The sequence below is a fragment of the Salvelinus alpinus genome, chromosome 5 (assembly GCF_045679555.1).
Source record: "Salvelinus alpinus chromosome 5, SLU_Salpinus.1, whole genome shotgun sequence".
NCBI classification, from domain to species: Eukaryota; Metazoa; Chordata; class Actinopteri; order Salmoniformes; family Salmonidae; genus Salvelinus; species Salvelinus alpinus.
In genome coordinates, this window is record NC_092090.1 from 21,352,019 (window position 1) to 21,370,678 (window position 18,660).

An 18,660-nucleotide genomic window follows, 5' to 3' on the forward strand; every position below is an offset into this window, starting at 1 on the left:
AGTAGTCACACCATGATTAACTGTATATGGCAATAAGGACGACGACAGTCATTAAAACCAAATGTATATACCGTTACTGTATAGGTTATAGGACGATTTAGACGATTTAAAAATGTAAAATAAACAAAAATGCTCTATCAATTTTAGCTAGCTAGGTACATTACCTTGGTTTGTTTCCGGATGTGCGGATGTGATGTTGCGAATCTTTGTTTCACTACGAACAAGTAAATAGAGGGCACCGTATCTCAAGACATGACTGGAGAGAAAAACTGTTTGGAGAACTGTGTCTAGTCAATGCACTTTACTGTTTAATGTATGCAACTTGCTACTAGGAGTTCAGATTCGGTTATATTGTTGGAGACGGTGACATTTTCTGCTGAAAACCACCAAGATCAACGGACTAAAGACCCTAAAGAAACCAACTATCCAATAGGTACCGTAGCCTTTCCCCATTACCTAACGATGTAGCTATATAAAAATCATTCGTACTAATGTGGTGGAAAACTGGATTTAAAAAAAAGCAAATACCAAGTTGGCAGCATCCAGCACTCACCATGTTTCTTTCCTTTATCCTGAAGATCCTCTTTTGACCATTTAGATGCACCAGGTCCCTAGCAGAGCAAACCTTCCTCATCTTAATTCCAACATCATCACCCATCTCCATCATAACCATGTTCTCTTCTTTGTTGTCAATAATATGTTTACAGGTGTGGACCAAAGACTCAAAAGAAAGGAAAACAAACACAAAACACAAAGGAGAGGATGAAAGAGGTCTCCGGTGGATGGCTGTCAAGTCACCGTCATTCACCTACCTCGTCACCTGCGGCAGGTCCATGAGTGGGGCAGAGAGGAGGCCCAGTCTGCAGTCAACACATTCGGCCTCGGAGCACCAAGCAGACATGGTGGCAGCAGCTGCAAGTCTAAAAACAACCATCACTCCAGGCCTTGCTTCATGACAGGCTGTCATGAAGTGGTCAAAAGACTGCCAGCCCACCTGTAAATTATGTCTGACTGTTGAGGTGTGCAACTGGCTTTCCGTATAAAAAAATATTTAAAAAACATTGTGCAGTCAGTTGATTAATATAAGGAATTTTAAATTATTTATACCTTTTACTTTTAATTTTGATTCCTAAGTATATTTAAAACCAAATACTTTTAGACTTTTATTCAAGTAGTATTTTACTGGGTGACTTTCACCTTTACTTGAGTCATTTTCTTTTAAGGTATCTTTACTTTTACTCAAGTATGACAATTGGGTACTGTGGTGGATGAATCAGAAAAAATAGCTTATTTCTATTTTGGTGTTTTTCAGAGTCATTAGAAAGGCCTCTTTAGTGTCCTAAGTTTTCATAACTGTGACCTTAATTGCCTACCGTCTGTAAGCTGTTAGTGTCTTAACGACTGTTCCAGAGGTGCATGTTCATTAATTGTTTATGGTTCATTGAACAAGCATGGGAAACAGTGTTTAAACCCTTTACAATGAAGATCTGTGAAGTTATTTGGATTTTTACGAATTATCTTTGAAAGACGGGGTCCTGTTTCTTTTTTTGCTGAGTTTATTTATATTTTTAAGCTTAAATGAAGGTTAGAGTGTGTGCTGAAGGGTCATCAGCAGCTGCCAAAAGCTTGGATAAGCCCAAATTAATATTTACATGCAAGCTTTGGTTACTGTCCTTCTCCATCTGACATTTTCCATCTTTTTGGGTAGAGTTTACTTAGAAGATACACAAGTTATTTGACTACAGTCTTCCTGTTTAGGTAAGAGGAGTGTGTTGTTGGTGTGTGTGTGTGCACATGTTGAGTTAGGAAAGTTCTGACAGGTGGTCCTGGTCCACTTGTGAACAGGTGAGAATAGGCATCTAATTGTTAGGGCTGGAAATTGCCAGAGACCTCACGATATGATATATCATGGTACGTAGGTGCTAATACGATATGCAGTGTGATTCTATACGTATCACAATTCTATATGTATTCTGATTCAATACTGCAATTTTATTGCCATTAGGGGTTCCAACCACACTGCTGGACAAGAGAAAGCCGTGAGAAAATAAGTTTTGCATGTAAAAGTGCTCAAAACATGTTGGCTAACCATTTAAAACATTTCTAAAGTAGATGGGCAACTAGCTGTAGGATGATTAATAGCTACATTTTGGCGCAGGTAAACCTTACTAACGACAGCTAACTTTAACAAACAAGAATACTAAATAAAATAATAATTCGATACTTGGAGTTACAGTATCAATATTTTATTTGACCTTCATTTAACTAGGCAAGTCAGTTAAGGAGAAATTCTTATTTTCAATGACGGATTGCAGAACGACAGAACGACAGATTTTTACCTTGTCAGCTCGGGGATTCGAGCTTGCAACCTTTCGGGTTACTATTCCAACGCTCTAACCACTAAGCTGCCTGCCGATATAAATGAAGCAACATTAATATTGTGATACTCTACCTATCTTTTTTCCTCCATCCCTACTAATTGGTAGCCTGTGTGTTCAGGTGAATATAGGAAGCACACTGATTGATGGCTGGGGTACACGTGATTAAAGAAAGGTCCTGGTGGTCATAAGAGCAGCAGCAGGGACCGTAGCTGTATACCATCTAGTCACAACCCAGGGTGGGCTCCACTCCACACTCTTAAGCACTGGGGCATCATAAAAATGATGAGCAGTTTCACTGGGCGCCTCATCACTGATCTGTGTGCAGTGGTCTCTGGTCTGCAAAGAGATTACTACTGTCAGTAATCCATGAATCTGGTCAGAGACTCAGCTATACTGCCGTGAACATTACACTGACCTGGCCTTCATCAGCAACCAGAGAAATCTATAGATACTAAGGAGCCAACAGATGGTCAGGAGGAGAGAACCCAGAATTTAGGTTTTGGGGGTCAGGAGAGCCAGATGATCATGATAGTAATGAAGACTGTTGCCATGGTAATGACGTGGCTTGATGCGCCGTGCTTTTGGCAATTCTCCTTCTGCTACTGGTTCAGGAGATGAAGATGTGGGAGGAGGCTCTGGAGTACTGCAGGGATCACTACACCGACCTCCCCAGCCTGCTCTCTGAGACTGAACATCTCCAGGCCCAGAGCAAGATGGAGGGCACACAGACGGACCATGTGTGGACGGGTCTGATCTTCCTGGCCAGAGAATGGCTGTGGGTGAACGGGGACCAGCTGGAGTACCAGGCCTGGACTGGCGGGAAGTTGCCCCACTGCCCCGCCCAATACCTCCACTGTGGGACCCTGACCAGGGATGAAGAGCCCTGGGGAACCAGGAACTGTGAGGAGAGGATCAACTTCCTCTGCTACAGAGCGTGAGCCCCAGAGGAGAGAGATATTATTGTAGTAGATATGATCATCTATGTATGCTCTCTATTTATTACTAGTTAATGCTGTGATTGATTATTCACTCTATTTACTTGTTGGTGCATATAAACCTATTGGGTGTGTGTTTCCTACAATAGTCTACTATTATTGTACCTATAGATGCTGTGGTTATAATAGTGTGTGATTTGTGAGTACAAAGACCAGACTAATGGGCACAGATATCAGTTCAATGTTAGGTTTTGATTTAATTAAGTTGGGAATGAAAAATAAAAAATGTAACCATGTCATTCGATTTAGGTAGGGTAAAAAAAATAAGAAATTAGGAAATTCCTTCAGGTTGACTTTAAAAAAAAATCCTGTCAGTTTTCCCCTTTGATTCATCGTCAACAGAATGAAAAACAGATTTATTTTTGTTAAAAAAGGGGGGAAGGGGGGAGTACAGAAGGAGGGAGAGAGAGAAGGTACGGAAGGAGGGGGATGGAGAGACAGATGGTGATCTGGGAAACTTGGACAGAAGGAGGGAGAGAGAGAAGGTACGGAAGGAGGGGGATGGAGAGACAGATGGTGATCTGGGAAACTTGGACAGAAGGAGGGAGAGAGAGAAGGTACGGAAGGAGGGGGACGGAGAGACAGACGGTGATCTGGTAAACTTGTTGTCTGGGAAGTGTCCTTGTGTATCGCTTTGTTGTTGTTGTTGTTGTGTTACTGATATTGTACACCAGAGATTATAGATGAATATTAACTTAACTCAGTGATGTACTGTGCCATACGCACTACCCTCTGTAGCGCCTTATGGTGAAATGCCGAGCAGTTGCCATACCAGTCGGTGATGCAACCGGTCCGGTTGCTCTTGCTGGTGCAGCTGTAGAACTTTTTGAGGATCTGGGGACCCATGCCAAATCTTTTCAGTCTCCTGAGGGGGAAAAGGTTTTGTCGTGCCCTCTTCACGACTCTCTTGGTGTGTTTGGAACATGATAGACCGTTGGTGATGTGGACACCAAGGAACTTGAAACTCTCGACCCGCTCCACTACAGCCCCGTTGATGTTAATAGGGGCCTGTTCGGCCCGCCTTTTCCTGTAGTCTATGATCAGCTCCTTTGTCTTGATCACATTGAGGGAGAGGTTACCTTCGCTTCCTTGGGCACAGGGACTATGGTGGTCTGCTTGAAACATGTAGGTATTACAGACTCGGTCAGGGAGAGGTTGAAAATGTCAGTGAAGACACTTGCCAGTTGGTCCGTGCATGCTTTGAGTAGCGTCCTGGTAATCCATCTGGCTCCGCGGCTTTGTGAATGTTGACCTGTTTAAAGGTCTTGCTCACACCAGCTACCAAGAGCATTATCACACAGTCATCCAGAACAGCTAGTGCTCTCATGCCTGCTTCAGTGTTGCTTGCCTCGAAGTGAGCATAAAAGGCATTTAGGTCGTCTGGTAGGCTCGCGTCACTGGGAAGCTTGAGTCTAGGTTTCCCTTTGTAGTCCGTAATAGTTTTCAAGCCCTGCCACATCCGACAAGCGTCACAGCCAGTGTAGTGGGATTCAATCTTAATCCTGTATTGACACTTTGCTTGTTTGATGGTTTGTCTGAAGGCATAGCGGGATTTCTTATAGGCGTCCGGATTAGTATCCCGGTCCTTGAAAGCGGCAACTCTAGCCTTTAGGTCGATGCGGATGTTGCCTGTAATCCATGGCTTCTGGTTGGGATATGTACAGTGGCTTGCGAAGGTTTTCACCCCTTTGGCATTTTTCCTATTTTGTTGCCTTACAACCTGGAATTTTGGGGGGTTTGTATCATTTGATTTACACAACATGCCTACCACTTTGAAGATGCAAAATATTTACCCCTCCAAAGTCAATACTTTGTAGAGCCACCTTATGCAGCAATTACAGATGCAAGTCTCTTGGGGTATGTCTCTATAAACTTGGCACATCTAGCCACTGGGATTTTTGCCCATTCTTCAAGGCAAAACTTCTCCAGATCCTTCAAGTAGAATGGGTTCTGCTGGTGTACAGCAAACTTTAAGTCATACCACAGATTCTCAATTGGATTGAGGTCTGGGCGTTGACTAGGCCATTCCAAGACATTTAAATGTTTCCCCTTAAACCACTCGAGTGTTACTTTAGCAGTATGCTTAGGGTCATTGTCCTGCTGGAGGTGAACCTCTGTCCCAGTCTCAAATCTCTGGAAGACTGAAACAGGTTTCCCTCAATAATTTTCCTGTATTTAGTGCCATCCATCATTCCTTCAATTCTGACCAGTTTCCCAGTCCCTGCCAATGGAAAAACATCCCCACAGCATGATGCTGCCACCACCATGCTTCACTGTGGGGATGGTGTTCTCGGGTGATGAGAGGGTTTGCGACAGACATAGCGTTTTTCTTGATGGCCATAAAGCTCAATTTTAGTCTCATCTGACCAGAGTACCTTCTTCCATATGTTTGGGGAGTCTCCCACATGCCTTTCGGGCAAACACCCGAAAGGTTGTTAAGCAATGGCTTTTTTTCTGGCCACTCTTCCCGTAAATCCCAGCTCTGTGGAGTGTACGGCTTAAAGTGGTCCTATGTGCAGATATTACAATCTCAGCTGTGGAGCTTTGCAGCTCCTTCAGGGATATCTTTGATCTCTTTGTTGCCTCTCTGATTAATGCCCTCCTTGCCTGGTACATGAGTTTTGGTGGGTGGCCCTCTCTTGGCAGGTTTGTTGTTGTGCCATATTCTTTCCATTTTTTTTATAATGGATTTAACGGTGCTCCATGGAATGTTCAAAGTTTCAGATATTTTTTTATAACCCAACCCTGATCTGTACTTCTCCACAACTTTGTCCCTAACCTCTTTGGGGAGCTCCTTGGTCTTCATGGTGCTGCTTGCTTGGTGGTGCCCCTTGCTTCGTGGTGTGGCAGACTCTGGGGCCTTTCAGAACAGGTGTATATATACTGAGATCGTGTAAAAGATCATGTGACACTTAGACTGCACACAGGTGGACTTTATTTAACTAATTATGTGACTTCTGAAGGTAATTTTTTGCACCAGATCTTATTTAGGGGCTTCATAGCAAAGGGGGTGAATACATATGCATGCGCCACTTCTCCGTTTTACCGTTTTTAGAATTTTTTTAAACAAGTTATTTTTTAAAATTTCACTTCACCAATTTGGACTATTTTGTTTATGTCCGTTACATGAAATCAAAATAGAAATCCATTTAAATTACAGGTTGTCATGCAACAAAATAGGAAAAACGCCAAGGGGGATGAATACTTTTGCAAGGCCCTGTACGACGTTGTCAATGCACTTATTGATGAAGCCGATGACTGAAGTGGTATACTCCTCAATGCCATTGGATGAATCCCGGAACATATTCCAGTCTGTGCTAGCAAAACAGTGTTGGAGTGTTTTGCTGGTGCAGTGCTGGACTTTTGATAGAACCTGTGAGAGGATATAGGTAACAGAAGGCAGGTGTAAAGTAATTTATAATATTAGAGCAACATTACTGATTCAAATGTTTGACCAACTCCTATTACTACTAGTATTACTGCTACAAACTGCCATTGATGCCCATTCATTTTTATTTTTATTTTTATTTTTTTTATTTCACCTTTATTTAACCAGGTAGGCTCGTTGAGAACAAGTTCTCATTTGCAACTGCGACCTGGCCGATAAAGCAAAGCAGTTCGACACATACAACAACACAGTTCCACATGGAATAAACAAACATACAATCAATAATACAGTAGAAAAATCTATATACAGCATGTGCAAAGGAGGTAGGATAAGAGAGGTAAGGCAATAAATAGGCCACGGTGGTGAAGTAATTACAATATAGCAATTAAACACTGGAATGGTAGAATGTGCAGAAGATGAATGTGCAAGTAGAGATACTGGGGTGCAAAGGAGCAAGATAAATAAATAAATACAGTATGGGGATGAGGTAGATTGGATGGGCTATTCACAGATGAGCTATGTACAGGTGCAGTGATCTGTGAGCTGCTCTGACATCTGGTGCTTAAAGCTAGTGAGGGAGATAAGAGTCTCCAGCTTTAGTGATTTTTGCAGTTCGTTCCAGTCATTGGCAGCAGAGAACTGGAAGGAGAGGCGGCCGAAGGAAGAATTGGCTTTGGGGGTTGACCAGTGAGATATACCTGCTGGAGTGCGTGCTACAGTTTGGTGCTGCTATGGTGACCAGTGAGCTGAGATAAGGCGGGGCTTTACCTAGCAGAGACTTGTAGATGACCTGGAGCCAGTGGGTTTGGCGACGAGTATGAAGCGAGGGCCAGCCAACGAGAGTGTACAGGTCACAGTGGTGGGTAGTATATGGGGCTTTGGTGACAAAATGGATGGCACTGTGGTAGACTGCATCCAATTTGTTGAGTAGAGTGTTGGAGGCTATTTTGTAAATGACATCGCCGAAGTCGAGGATCGGTAGGATGGTCAGTTTTACGAGGGTATGTTTGGCAGCATGAGTGAAGGATGCTTTGTTGTGAAATAGGAAGCCGATTCTAGATTTAATTTTGGATTGGAGATGTTTAATGTGAGTCTGGAAGGAGAGTTTACAGTCTAACCAGACACCTAGGTATTTGTAGTTGTCCACATATTCTAAGTCAGAACCGTCCAGAGTAGTGATATTGGACGGGCGGGCAGGTGCAGCGGCAGGTGCGGGCAGCGATCCGTTGAAGAGCATGCATTTCGTTTTACTTGCATTTAAGAGCAGTTGGAGGCCACGGAAGGAGAGTTGTATGGCATTTGAGCTCATCTGGAGGTTAGTTAACACAGTGTGTCCAAAGAAGGGCCAGAGGTATACAGAATGGTGTCGTCTGCGTAGAGGTGGATTAAAGAATCACCAGCAGCAAGAGCGACATCATTGATGTATACAGAGAAGAGAGTCGGCCCGAGAATTGAACCCTGTGGCACCCCCATAGAGACTGTCAGAGGTCTGGACAACAGGCCCTCCGATTTGACATACTGAATCAGAGAAGTAGTTGGTGAACCAGGCGAGGCAATCATTTGAGAAACCAAGGCTGTTGAGTCTGCCAATAAGAATGTTGTGATTGACAGAGTCGAAAGCCTTAGCCAGGTCGATGAATACGGATGCACAGTAATGTCTCTTATCGATGGCGGTTATGATATCGTTTAGGACCTTGAGCGTGGCTGAGGTGAACCCATGACCAGCTCTGAAACCAGATTGCATAGCGGAGAAGGTACGGTGGGATTCGAAATGGTCGGTAATCTGTTTGTTAACTTGGCTTTCGAAGACCTTTAGAAAGGCAGGGTAGGCAAAGGAAGTATTTGGTTATCTTTTCAAATGTAACCAGAAAGGTCAAACAAAATACTATTAAAAACTATTTAGATGTCCTCCTTACATAGGAAAACACACACAAAAAAGATGTCTAAAATACATGTTTTTGATGCCAAAATACTGATCAAGTTGATCATTTTTTGGGGGCAAACTATTACATTTTTGCAACTTCTTTCTGACAATAAAAATACAATATTTTTAGAATCATAAGTCTATTACAACCTTTTGGTATAGATTTTTCCTGATTTGGATCAATGATTGGGTCTCACATGATGACATACCAAATCACTTTACGCAGCAGATAAAGTTCCTTCTCTCCCGTCAGTCCCTTGTTCGCCAGTGCTCTACCTCTCTGATCAGGGTCGCACAGCGGAGGTGGTGGGCGGGGCAGTGGGGCAGCTTTCCCCCAGCCCAGGCCTGGTAGGTACTACTGGGGGTAGCCTACCCATTCATCCACATGTCCACAAGTCTCTGCTTCCTAGACAAATCCAGCCCCTGATCATGACATTCAAACAAACCCCTGCTCATAATGTGGACTTTATGCAAAAACGTTCTTGTCTCTAATGAACACATGGACATGAGGACTAAGTATTGATTTATGCTCTATTATGAATCAAATCAAATGTATTTATAAAGCTCTTCTTACATCAGCTGATATCTCAAAGTGCTGTACAGAAACCCAGCCTAAAACCCCAAACAGCAAGCAATGCAGGTGTAGAAGCACGGTGGCTAGGAAAAACTCCCTAGAAAGGAATACTGCTAAAAAAATATATATATATAAATATATATATATAAAGGTAAGGCTCAATCGTATTCATATTGTTTCGCAAGGACGCACACATTTTATCCCAATGCAATATGTTACCCGTGCTTCTGTAGAAGCGGATGGGATGTTGCGAGACTTTGTCTGACTACGGACATTTAAAGAGAAGGCACTGACGCACAAATGACCGGTGCGATCTGCGAACAAACGTTAGTAATAATGTGCCGTCTGTAGTGTGTTAGTAACTACTTTTACAGCATGAGTTCAGAATCGGTTATTCTGTTGGAGACTGTCAACTTCGCTGCTGAAAAGCACCGCAATCAACGACGTAAAGACGCGGAACAAACGCCATTAATCAACCACCCAATTGGTACAGTTGTTATAAAAACAATCTTAACAGATGCTAACTAGTTAGCGTCTATGAATGGCTTAAGGACCTAACTAGCTGCCATTAGCGCCTATTGATGATAGCTAGTATCTTCTGACCGGGGAAGTTTTGTTAAGAGCCCCGACGCTTGTTCTGAACGCTAAAACACAAGGAACATATATTTCATATTAGCTAGACATTTCAAAAAATATAACACAAAAGGTTAAAGTACTACACACCTTTTTTAGGGTAAGTGCTCCCACACAGTCTTATCTCCATGGTACAGCGCTTGTTTACTGAAGACAGAGGCGTTCATGTGCTAATTAGCTGTCTGCATCTGTTGTCACTGAAAGATGCTGTCAGATGCATCTGTGTTAACCTGTTAAAACAGTGTACAGTGTACATTTGGGAAATTATTTTTGATATAAAAGTTTGTTTCTAGAAATATACTGTAATTGAGAATTGATTCATGTTTAGTTTGAGTATTTGGTGGTTTTGGCTGCAAGGGCCAATTTGCCTCTAAACATGCAAGGTCCTTGGACTATAAGGAGTAACGTTAGCCTCTAGTCCATTATTGAGAGAGGTCCTTAGCAATACCTCTCACTACTCGGACTTCAGTGCATGGATATCTGCATTTACATTTGCCGTGTTTATAATTTTGCAGGAGTGGCAAGGATCCTGAGCCATGAAGGTGGGATCACAGACATTGAAGTTCTGCAAGTAAGTGTTTTATGTATCAGACAAACTCAAAATACTTTCTTGCATGCTTGTTCCTGGAGGGCAATATTTTAAATCGGAATGAAGTTATATTAAGTATAGACAAGTCAATGGGCAATGTTAAGCTCAAGAAAACATTCAACATTTGTGTTACGAGTTTGTGTTAACAGGAAGGTCATGACCGATATTTGTGTTTTCCAACTGTCTGCAGGCAGCTTTGCTCCATGACACAGTGGAGGACACTGACACCAGCATAGGAGAGCTACAGGCCATCTTTGGGCAAACGGTGGCTCGAATCGTTCAGGAAGTGACAGACAACAAGGCGCTACCCAAGCAGGAGAGGAAGCGTCAGCAGGTGGAGCATGCACCTCACTCCAGCCACCAGGCCAAACTGGTCAAACTGGCTGACAAACTGTACAACCTGAGGGACCTGAACCGCTGCACACCCACAGGTGATTGATTGTAGGGTGTCCAATCCAAAAAGCATATTTGGACCCTCTGTGTAAAATATGTTAATTTTGTTGGTTATCCTATGAGAGAACCAATGGTCCAAACCCCATTTCACTATCATATAAACCCCATTTTACCATTCAAAGGTTATTGGAGTTTTTACCCTTGTAGGATGGCCAAAATTTGTGTGCCTAAGTCAATGGAGGCCAGAGAGAAAGTGGTCAAAATAATGACAATTGCACAGCATTGCGTTAACTAGGCTAGAAGCTGTGTGGGAGTTAATTACCTGACAGGCTCACTTTTCTGTTGAACTAGTCATCGATCTTCCCGAATCCACAGGACGTAAAACAATAGAGGTAAGATGGATATTGATTTTGAGACATGACATGTCAGCTTGTCTGCTATATGCATCCGCTGCTAAATCATGGCCGCTACTGCGGGATGGTAAATGTTGTCAGAAGTAAACTTAAATGACTAAGCAGTCGATGGACAAGGTATGACAGCAATCCATGCTTTGGTTTTGTTATCCACCATTTCAAATGCTAACTTTTTAGCATTTTTGGCACATCCAATGCATGGGAATGGTATCTTTATTAGCATTTTCAAGCGTCATGTCCAAATCCTAAAGTATCTAAAAATATATATATTGTGTAACTCAATGTTACTGTGTGGAAATGCTAATATAGGTACCATTGACTTGCATTGGATTTGTGCCAGAAATGTGAGTGACTGATTCTTAAAAAAATAAATAATAGCAAGAGCAGCACCATCTAGTGGTTAGAAGCTGGTAAATCAGGATGCAGGATGGGACATAAACCTAACAACTTCAATGACTAACTTCTCTGAACTGGGGAAACTGATCTTTATTTTCTAACTCTCTCTCTGGCTCGTTGCTTCTCTTTACTTACTTCCCTCTCTGGTTGTCTGACTGTCCCTCTCTTTACCCCGTCCCATATCTTATATTTAAATCTGTATTGTGGTTGCCAGGTTGGTCGGCAGAGCGTGTTCAGGAGTACTTTGTGTGGTCAGCCCAGGTAGTGAGAGGACTGAGGGGGACCAACCCAGCACTGGAGAGACACCTAGAGGAGCTCTTCAAGCAGAGGGGGGTTGAGCTTTGACACCTCTCTACTTCTGACACAGGGTGGCACAACAGAGCAACTCTTGATGCACACTTTTGTAAAGAGTTCATGTGAAAAAAAATTGTCTTCATATTAGGAGCCTTCTCCATCGAATAAACTCTTAGCTCTCATAAGGATTTATTTTCATGGGTAATTTATTATTCATTCTAGAGTAATTTGCATACATTGTCTGTAGAACTGGCAAAGCATCAATGTCACCTTGAGTTTTCTCATATTGAATAAAGCAATGGTATGCATCATTTTGTAAAGATGAAAGGTTATGTTGTGGAAATTCACCACCATGTCATGGAAATGACCACCAGGGACACTAAGTCAATCTTAAATTAATCATCCTTTATTATCAGCGTGCTGGAGAGGTTCCAACCAACTCAATGCACTATAGTACACATGTCAATCAGGAGCTCTACTGGGGCAGTCCCAACTGTTGTCTTATATATGGCTATACACAGACAAGTTATGATGATTTAGCATAATTAATTCATCATTACCGTTTTGTTTCATTCATGTGACCGACCAATACTGGTTCATAACATGTGACAGACCAATACCTCAAGGCTTCTTCTCTCTAAGCCGAGACCTTGAAACTGAGATCTTTTGTTCTCAAAACAAAGGTCTGGGCGTACTGCCAAATTGCAGCTACTGATAGTGAGGATTTGTTCAGTCAGTCACTTGCATGAACATAGAAAACGGTTATTAGAAAAAACACATGAATAGAACACAGAAATTAGTTCTTAGAAAAGCACAAACTTTAAACTTTTTCAGCACAGTTACTTTTGTAAATCATAGTTTGCAGGATTCATCTGAATTCTGATATTTGTTTTATCACCTACATTGCATCAGTTGCCTTTTGTATCAATAATACTGACAATCAAAGATGGGGTAGTGAAAATAAATGTCATATTTATCCCCAATAAAAAAATTAGGATTATTGAAGAGGTAGGGTTTTAGATTTTGTCTGAAGATGGGCAGGGACTGCTGTCCTAGCTTCAGGTGGAAGCTGGTTCCACCATTGGGGTGCTAGGACAAAGAAGAGCTTGGACTGACCTTAGTGGGAGCTGCCCTCCTGTAGGAGTGGGAGGGCCAAGAGACCAGAGGTGGCAGGACAGAGGGCTTGGGTTGGGGTGTAGGGTTTGAGCATAGCCTGAAGGAGGGAGGGCCAAGAGACCAGAGGTGGCAGAACAGAGGGCTTGGGTTGGGGTGTAGGGTTTGAGCATAGCCTGAAGGAGGGAGGGGCAGTTCCTCTTGCTGCTCAGTAAGCAAGTACCAGGTTCTTGTAGTATGCTCAAAACAATATTTTTGGTGATGTTATGTTGATATAAATATGCCTGCTGCCTCCTAGTCCCATGTTGTACATCTGGGTTAAAGTGTCGTTATTACAGAATACTGTTGAAAAGTGTTCCTGTTCTTATGGCCTCATCTTCAAGTTAATCACAAACAAGTAACCTATATTATCATAGGGCATTCTATTTCAGTTGTATTATTGTAGCAAGATGTTTAACAAGTTAATCATACATACAAATGGTTTATGATGAAATCATATGCTATATTCCACATTACTATTCCACACCCACATTGAGATCAGTGATGTAGTGTAGGATATACGTAGGTGTACGCCATACACCCACTTATTTTTCAGTGGTCATTGCATATGCTCACTTAATCCCCACTGGTACTTATCAAAGTAGTGTAGTGGAGGTATGTGCCGTATCAATTAATAGGGCTGATGGAACAGATTATTTCTTCACATTTTAGGCACAGCAATGTGCAAACTGCGGTAGGCCTACATGTGAATGTTTCAAAGTGCAAGTTGTGGGAAAACACCGTTCTAAAATGCACACCCCACATGCAAGCTTTCATGGTCAAATATGGAAATATCCATTAAAAAAAGGAAGATTTAAAGATGCAACAACTATCATGGGTTGCTAATATGATTAGGATAATGCCTTTACCTGCTAGAAAATGAAAGAACGTTGAAAGAAAACTAATAGAGCAGGAGATTGCATGTAAGTAAATATTTATAAAAATAATTTCCTCCACGTTCTATGTAGAAATTTTAGACATGCCTCATAATATGAAGTAAAACGTCCAGGTTTCAAACAATTAAGGAGCAGGAAAAATATAGCAATGCTAATGATAGGACTAACCATCTTCTGGTAGATGGAAAGGCTTTCCCAAAAACCTTCTCTATTAAATGTTAATTAGCTACAAAATAGCCCATGCCTACCTGTCAGAAAGACACTACATGACCAAATGTATGTGGACACCTGCTCGTTGAACATCTCATTACAAAATCTTGGGCATTGATATGGAGTTGGTCCCCACTTTGCTGCTACAACAACCTCCACTCCTCTGGGAAAGCTTTCCACTAGAATTCCATTCAGCCACAAGAGCATTAGTGAGGTCGGGCACTGATGTTGGACGATTAGACCTGGCTCGCAGTCAGCATTCCAATTCATCCCAAAGGTGTTCGATGGTCAGGGCTCTGTGCAGGCCAGTCAAGTTCTTCCACACCGATCTCGACAGACCATTTCTGTATGGACCTCGCTTTGTGCAAGGTGGCATTGTCATGCTGAAACAGGAAAGGGCCTTTCCCCAAAATGTTGCTACAAAGTTAAAAGCACAGAATCGTATAGAATTTCATTGTATGCTGTACCATTAAGATTTCCCTTCACTTGGAACTAAGGGGCCTAGCCCGAACCATGAAAAACATCCCCATTATTCCTCCTTGACCAAACTTTACAGTTAGCACTATCCATTCGGGCAGGTAGCGTTCTCCTGGCATCTGTCAAATGCAGATTCATCCGTCGGACTGTTCGATGGTGAACGCATTTCCACTGCTCCAGAGTCCAATGGCGGCGAGCTTTACACCTCTCCAGCCGATGCATGGCATTGCGCATGGTGATCTTAGGCTTGTGTGCGGCTGCCCGGCCATGGAAACACATTTCATGAACGGAAAGGGGGATACCTAGTCAGGTGTATAACTGAATGCATTCAACTGAAATGTGTCTTCCGCATTTAACCCAACCCCTCTGAATCAGAGAGGTGCGGAGGGCTGCCTTAAATGACATCCACATCTTCGGCGCCTAGGGAACAGTGGGTTAACTACCTTGCTTAGGGGCAGAACTACAGATTTTTACCTTGTCAGCTCAGGGATTCGATCCAACAACCTTTTGGTGAAGCTCATGACAAACAGTTCTTGTGCTGACGTTGCTTCCAGAGGCAATTTGGAACTCGGCAGTGAGTGTTGCAACCGAGGACAGACGATTTTTACATGCTACGCGCTTCAGCACTCGGTGGTCCTATTCTGTGAGCTTGTGTAGCCTACCACTTCGCGGCTGAGCCGTTGTTGCTCTTAGACATTTCCACTTCACAATAACAGCACTTACAGCTGACCGGGGCAGCTCTAGCAGGGCAAAAATTTGACTTATTGGAAAGATGGCATCCTATGACGGTGCCAGGTTGAAAGTCACTGAGCTCTTCAAAAAGGCCATTCTACTGCCAATGTTTGTCTAGGGAGATTGCATGGCTGTGTGCTTGATTTTATACACCTGTCAGCAACGGGTGTGGCTGAAATAGCCGAATCCATCTCATGGTCTACAGACACACCTCTAACCAATCAACAGTGCTAAGTGCCTGCACATTAGAATTAAACGGTAACTACACTCAAACCTCAAAAGTGGTCTCCTGGTGTGGTTTAAGCATTGTTATGGACTTAGAAAATACAATTACGTTGTTTTCTGTAAGAAATAAAGTGTGACAGAACGAAAACCTTACAGAAATGGGGAAAAGTCTGAAACCTGTGAACTTGTGACTCAGTTGGCAGCCTCATTTATCTGTTTCAATAGTAGGCCTACTATTAGCCTACTTGCACAGTACAGCTTGGGTTGGTCTGACTGTGAAAGACCAATATGGGATTTATAATTTTAGGTCATTCATAGTGTATGTCACTGTTTCTCATATAATTTTTCCACACAGGGCGCCTTTCCTTCGCCGGACGAGCCCTTTGGCAAAATGAGAGTATACCCACTTCTCCAGGCACAACTACAGCCCTGATTGAGGTTAAGTATGTATGATCAAATATGGTCAAGAATATTGAGTTCTCTGAACTCGCTACTGATTCTCTGTTGGAGGGATTTACATGTCAACTTTGGTTACAGTTTATTCGTGTTCTTTGGACCATGAGATTTTCTGAAGCTCCTGGGTAGAATTTGCTTAAAAGATGCAGGCGTTATTTGACTGCGGTGTTCCTTTTTAGGCAATGTGTGTACAGGGCCCTTACTATATTGTCTTACCCTGAATCCTCACATCCACTTTCAAAGTCTCTCCCCTCTGACGCTGTCCTCCAATTCGTTTAGAGAAGGCGAGGAAAGAGGATGTGACCAATCAGGAAACCTATGAGGAAGAGCCATGGATTGGTTGGCAAGATTAAGGAGGCGCTCTGATTGGTGGGCTGTGTGGACACGTGAGAGGGGGCCAGTAGAGTAGCAGCAGGGTCATAATAGCAGCAGCAGCAGTGGGGTCAGCTCCGCTCCACACTTACTGAGCACTGGGGCATCATGCAGAGGAAGAATAGCTTCACTGGTCTCCTCATCACTGCCCTGTGTGCAGTGAACTCTGGTAAACTCAGAGAATATCACTATATGCCTGAAGAGAAGACCTGGTCAGAGGCTCAGCAGTACTGTCGTGAGCACTACACTGACCTGGCCTTCATCAGCAACCAGGAAGAAGTAGATCAGCTCCTTCCCATTTCAAGGGGTGATTGGACCTGGATTGGTTTGCACAGAGATGCTAACGACCCAACAGGATGGACATGGTCAGGAGGAGAGAACTCAGCATTTAGGTTTTGGAAGTCAGGAGAGCCAAACAATGCTGGTGGCATTGAGGACTGTGTCATGGTACAGTGGGATATGAGATGGATGGATTCACGTTGCTCCCGGACACTCCCCTTCTTATGCTACAAGGAGAAGCTGATCCTAGTTCAGGAGATGAAGACGTGGGAGGAGGCTCTGGAGTACTGCAGGGATCAATACACCGACCTCCCCAGCCTGCTCTCTAAGACTGAACATCTCCAGGCCCAGAGCAAGATGGAGGGCACACAGACGGACCATGTGTGGACGGGTCTGATCTTCCTGGCCAGAGAATGGCTGTGGGTGAACGGGGACCAGCTGGAGTACCAGGCCTGGACTGGCGGGAAGTTGCCCCACTGCCCCGCCCAATACCTCCACTGTGGGACCCTGACCAGGGATGAAGAGCACTGGGGAACCAGGAACTGTGAGGAGAGGATGAACTTCCTCTGCTACAGAGCGTGAGCCCCAGAGGAGAGAGATATTATTGTAGTAGATATGATCATCTATGTATGCTCTCTACTTATTACTAGTTAACGCTGTGATTGATTATTCACTCTATTTACTTGTTGGTGCATATAAACCTATTGGGTTTAACCCACAGGGCGGCAGGTAGCCTAGCGATTAGAGCGTTGGGCCAGTAGCCAAAACATTGCTGGTTCGAATATCTGAGCCGACAAGGTGAAAAATCTGTTGATGTGCATTTAGCAAGACACTTAACCCTAATTTGCTCCAGGGGCACCGTACTACTATGGCTGACCCTGTAAAACACATTTCACTGCACCTACCTGGTGTATGTGACAAAAAGACATACATTTTCTTGTGTGTGTTTTCTACAACAGTCTACTATTTTTGTACCTATAGATACCGTGGTTATGATAGCGGGTGCTTTGTGTGTACAAACACCTGAACACTGGGCACAGATGTCAGTTCAATGTCTAGTTTTGATAACATTTAATTGAGTTGGTAATTAACTTCTTCTTTTTTTTACCATGTCATTCGATTTAGCTAGGGTAAAAAGAATATACAAGAAATCACGGAATTCCTTCAGGTTGATGACTCTGCAAATCCAATCAGTTTTCCGCTTTGATTCATCAGAATGAAAAACAGTAACTGTAGATATGAACGTACACATCATGTATTGTATATCATGTAAGAAAACCAAATGTTGGTATGAAATAAATAATTAACTTAGACAACGATAAGACCTTCCTTCTCATTTTTATTGGTACACCTAGAAATAATAATAGATAGCAGAACATCTAATTGAAAGATCACAACTTCTCATTGATAACCTGTCATGTACCATGAAATATGTGTCTGAAATAGTGAAAATATTAAGTATTTACATGGTTTATGGTTACAAAAGGATGTAATCCAAAATGCACTTGAAGGAAACATAGAATTGACAATAACTGCAAATCAAATCACAAAGTTGGGGACAGAGGGGGAGGTACGGATTTAGGGAGACAGAAACAAGGGGAGGGAGGGAGGGAGGGAGGGAGGGAGGGAGGGAGGGAGGGAGGGAGGGAGGGAGGGAGGGACAGATGGTGATCTGGGAAACCTGTTGTCTGGGAAGTGTCCTTGTGTATCACTTTGTTGTTGTTGTAGTTTGGTTACTGATATACTCCAAATTAACTTAGCTAACTATATCTGATACAATATATCTGATTCCAGCCTCTGGGCCATGAAATAAACGTAATAATAATAATAATAGTAAATTAATCGATTTCATCTGACAGTTGTGTGCAGTAATAGTCATTG

General features: G+C 42.8%; 4 protein-coding genes across 7 annotated transcripts in view; 3 read left to right on the plus strand and 1 right to left on the minus strand.

Annotated features, from left to right (window-relative positions):
* The window catches only part of vps33b (VPS33B late endosome and lysosome associated), a 102,591-nt gene extending 102,171 nt beyond the window's left edge, over positions 1 to 420 (minus strand). Inside the window, exon 1 of one of the 3 annotated variants that reach the window (XM_071400919.1) lies at positions 165 to 420. The gene's annotated coding sequence lies outside the window, so the exon portion shown is untranslated. The remainder of the gene's footprint in view (positions 1 to 164) is intronic. The other 2 variants (XM_071400918.1, XM_071400915.1) reach the window with 2 other exon arrangements.
* LOC139575707 (rheacalcin-1-like) lies at positions 297 to 3,625 on the plus strand. The gene is made up of 2 exons (XM_071400938.1): positions 297 to 433; positions 708 to 3,625. The coding sequence occupies exon 2, from the start codon at positions 2,996 to 2,998 to the stop codon at positions 3,317 to 3,319; it is 324 nt and encodes a 107-aa protein (XP_071257039.1). The 5' UTR covers positions 297 to 433; positions 708 to 2,995; the 3' UTR covers positions 3,320 to 3,625.
* Positions 3,626 to 9,466: 5,841 nt separating this feature from the next.
* LOC139575710 (guanosine-3',5'-bis(diphosphate) 3'-pyrophosphohydrolase MESH1-like) lies at positions 9,467 to 12,307 on the plus strand. The gene is made up of 4 exons (XM_071400943.1): positions 9,467 to 9,749; positions 10,411 to 10,466; positions 10,675 to 10,915; positions 11,901 to 12,307. Exons 1-4 carry the CDS (start codon positions 9,638 to 9,640, stop codon positions 12,029 to 12,031), a joined length of 540 nt encoding a protein of 179 aa, XP_071257044.1. The 5' UTR covers positions 9,467 to 9,637; the 3' UTR covers positions 12,032 to 12,307.
* Positions 12,308 to 13,040: 733 nt separating this feature from the next.
* On the plus strand, positions 13,041 to 18,101 carry LOC139575709 (macrophage mannose receptor 1-like). Of its 2 annotated transcripts, none has more exons than XM_071400941.1 (2): positions 13,041 to 16,115; positions 16,408 to 18,101. In XM_071400941.1, exon 2 carries the CDS (start codon positions 16,609 to 16,611, stop codon positions 17,359 to 17,361), a length of 753 nt encoding a protein of 250 aa, XP_071257042.1. In that variant the 5' UTR covers positions 13,041 to 16,115; positions 16,408 to 16,608; the 3' UTR covers positions 17,362 to 18,101. The 2 variants fall into 2 exon arrangements, with proteins under 2 accessions (XP_071257042.1, XP_071257043.1); XM_071400942.1 differs by having other exon boundaries at positions 13,041 to 16,110.
* Positions 18,102 to 18,660: the final 559 nt, after the last annotated feature.

What these genes read in the sequence shown, in the direction of transcription:
- LOC139575709 (XM_071400941.1), top strand. Translation starts at nt 16,609, where the DNA reads ATGCAGAGGAAGAATAGCTTCACTGGTCTCCTCATCACTGCCCTGTGT.
- LOC139575710 (XM_071400943.1), top strand. Translation starts at nt 9,638, where the DNA reads ATGAGTTCAGAATCGGTTATTCTGTTGGAGACTGTCAACTTCGCTGCT. An exon ending in ATTAATCAACCACCCAATTG is followed by an intron (nt 9,750 to 10,410) that starts GTACAGTTGTTA and finishes ATAATTTTGCAG; the next exon opens with GAGTGGCAAGGATCCTGAGC. An exon ending in GAACCGCTGCACACCCACAG is followed by an intron (nt 10,916 to 11,900) that starts GTGATTGATTGT and finishes TGTGGTTGCCAG; the next exon opens with GTTGGTCGGCAGAGCGTGTT.
- LOC139575707 (XM_071400938.1), top strand. Translation starts at nt 2,996, where the DNA reads ATGAAGATGTGGGAGGAGGCTCTGGAGTACTGCAGGGATCACTACACC.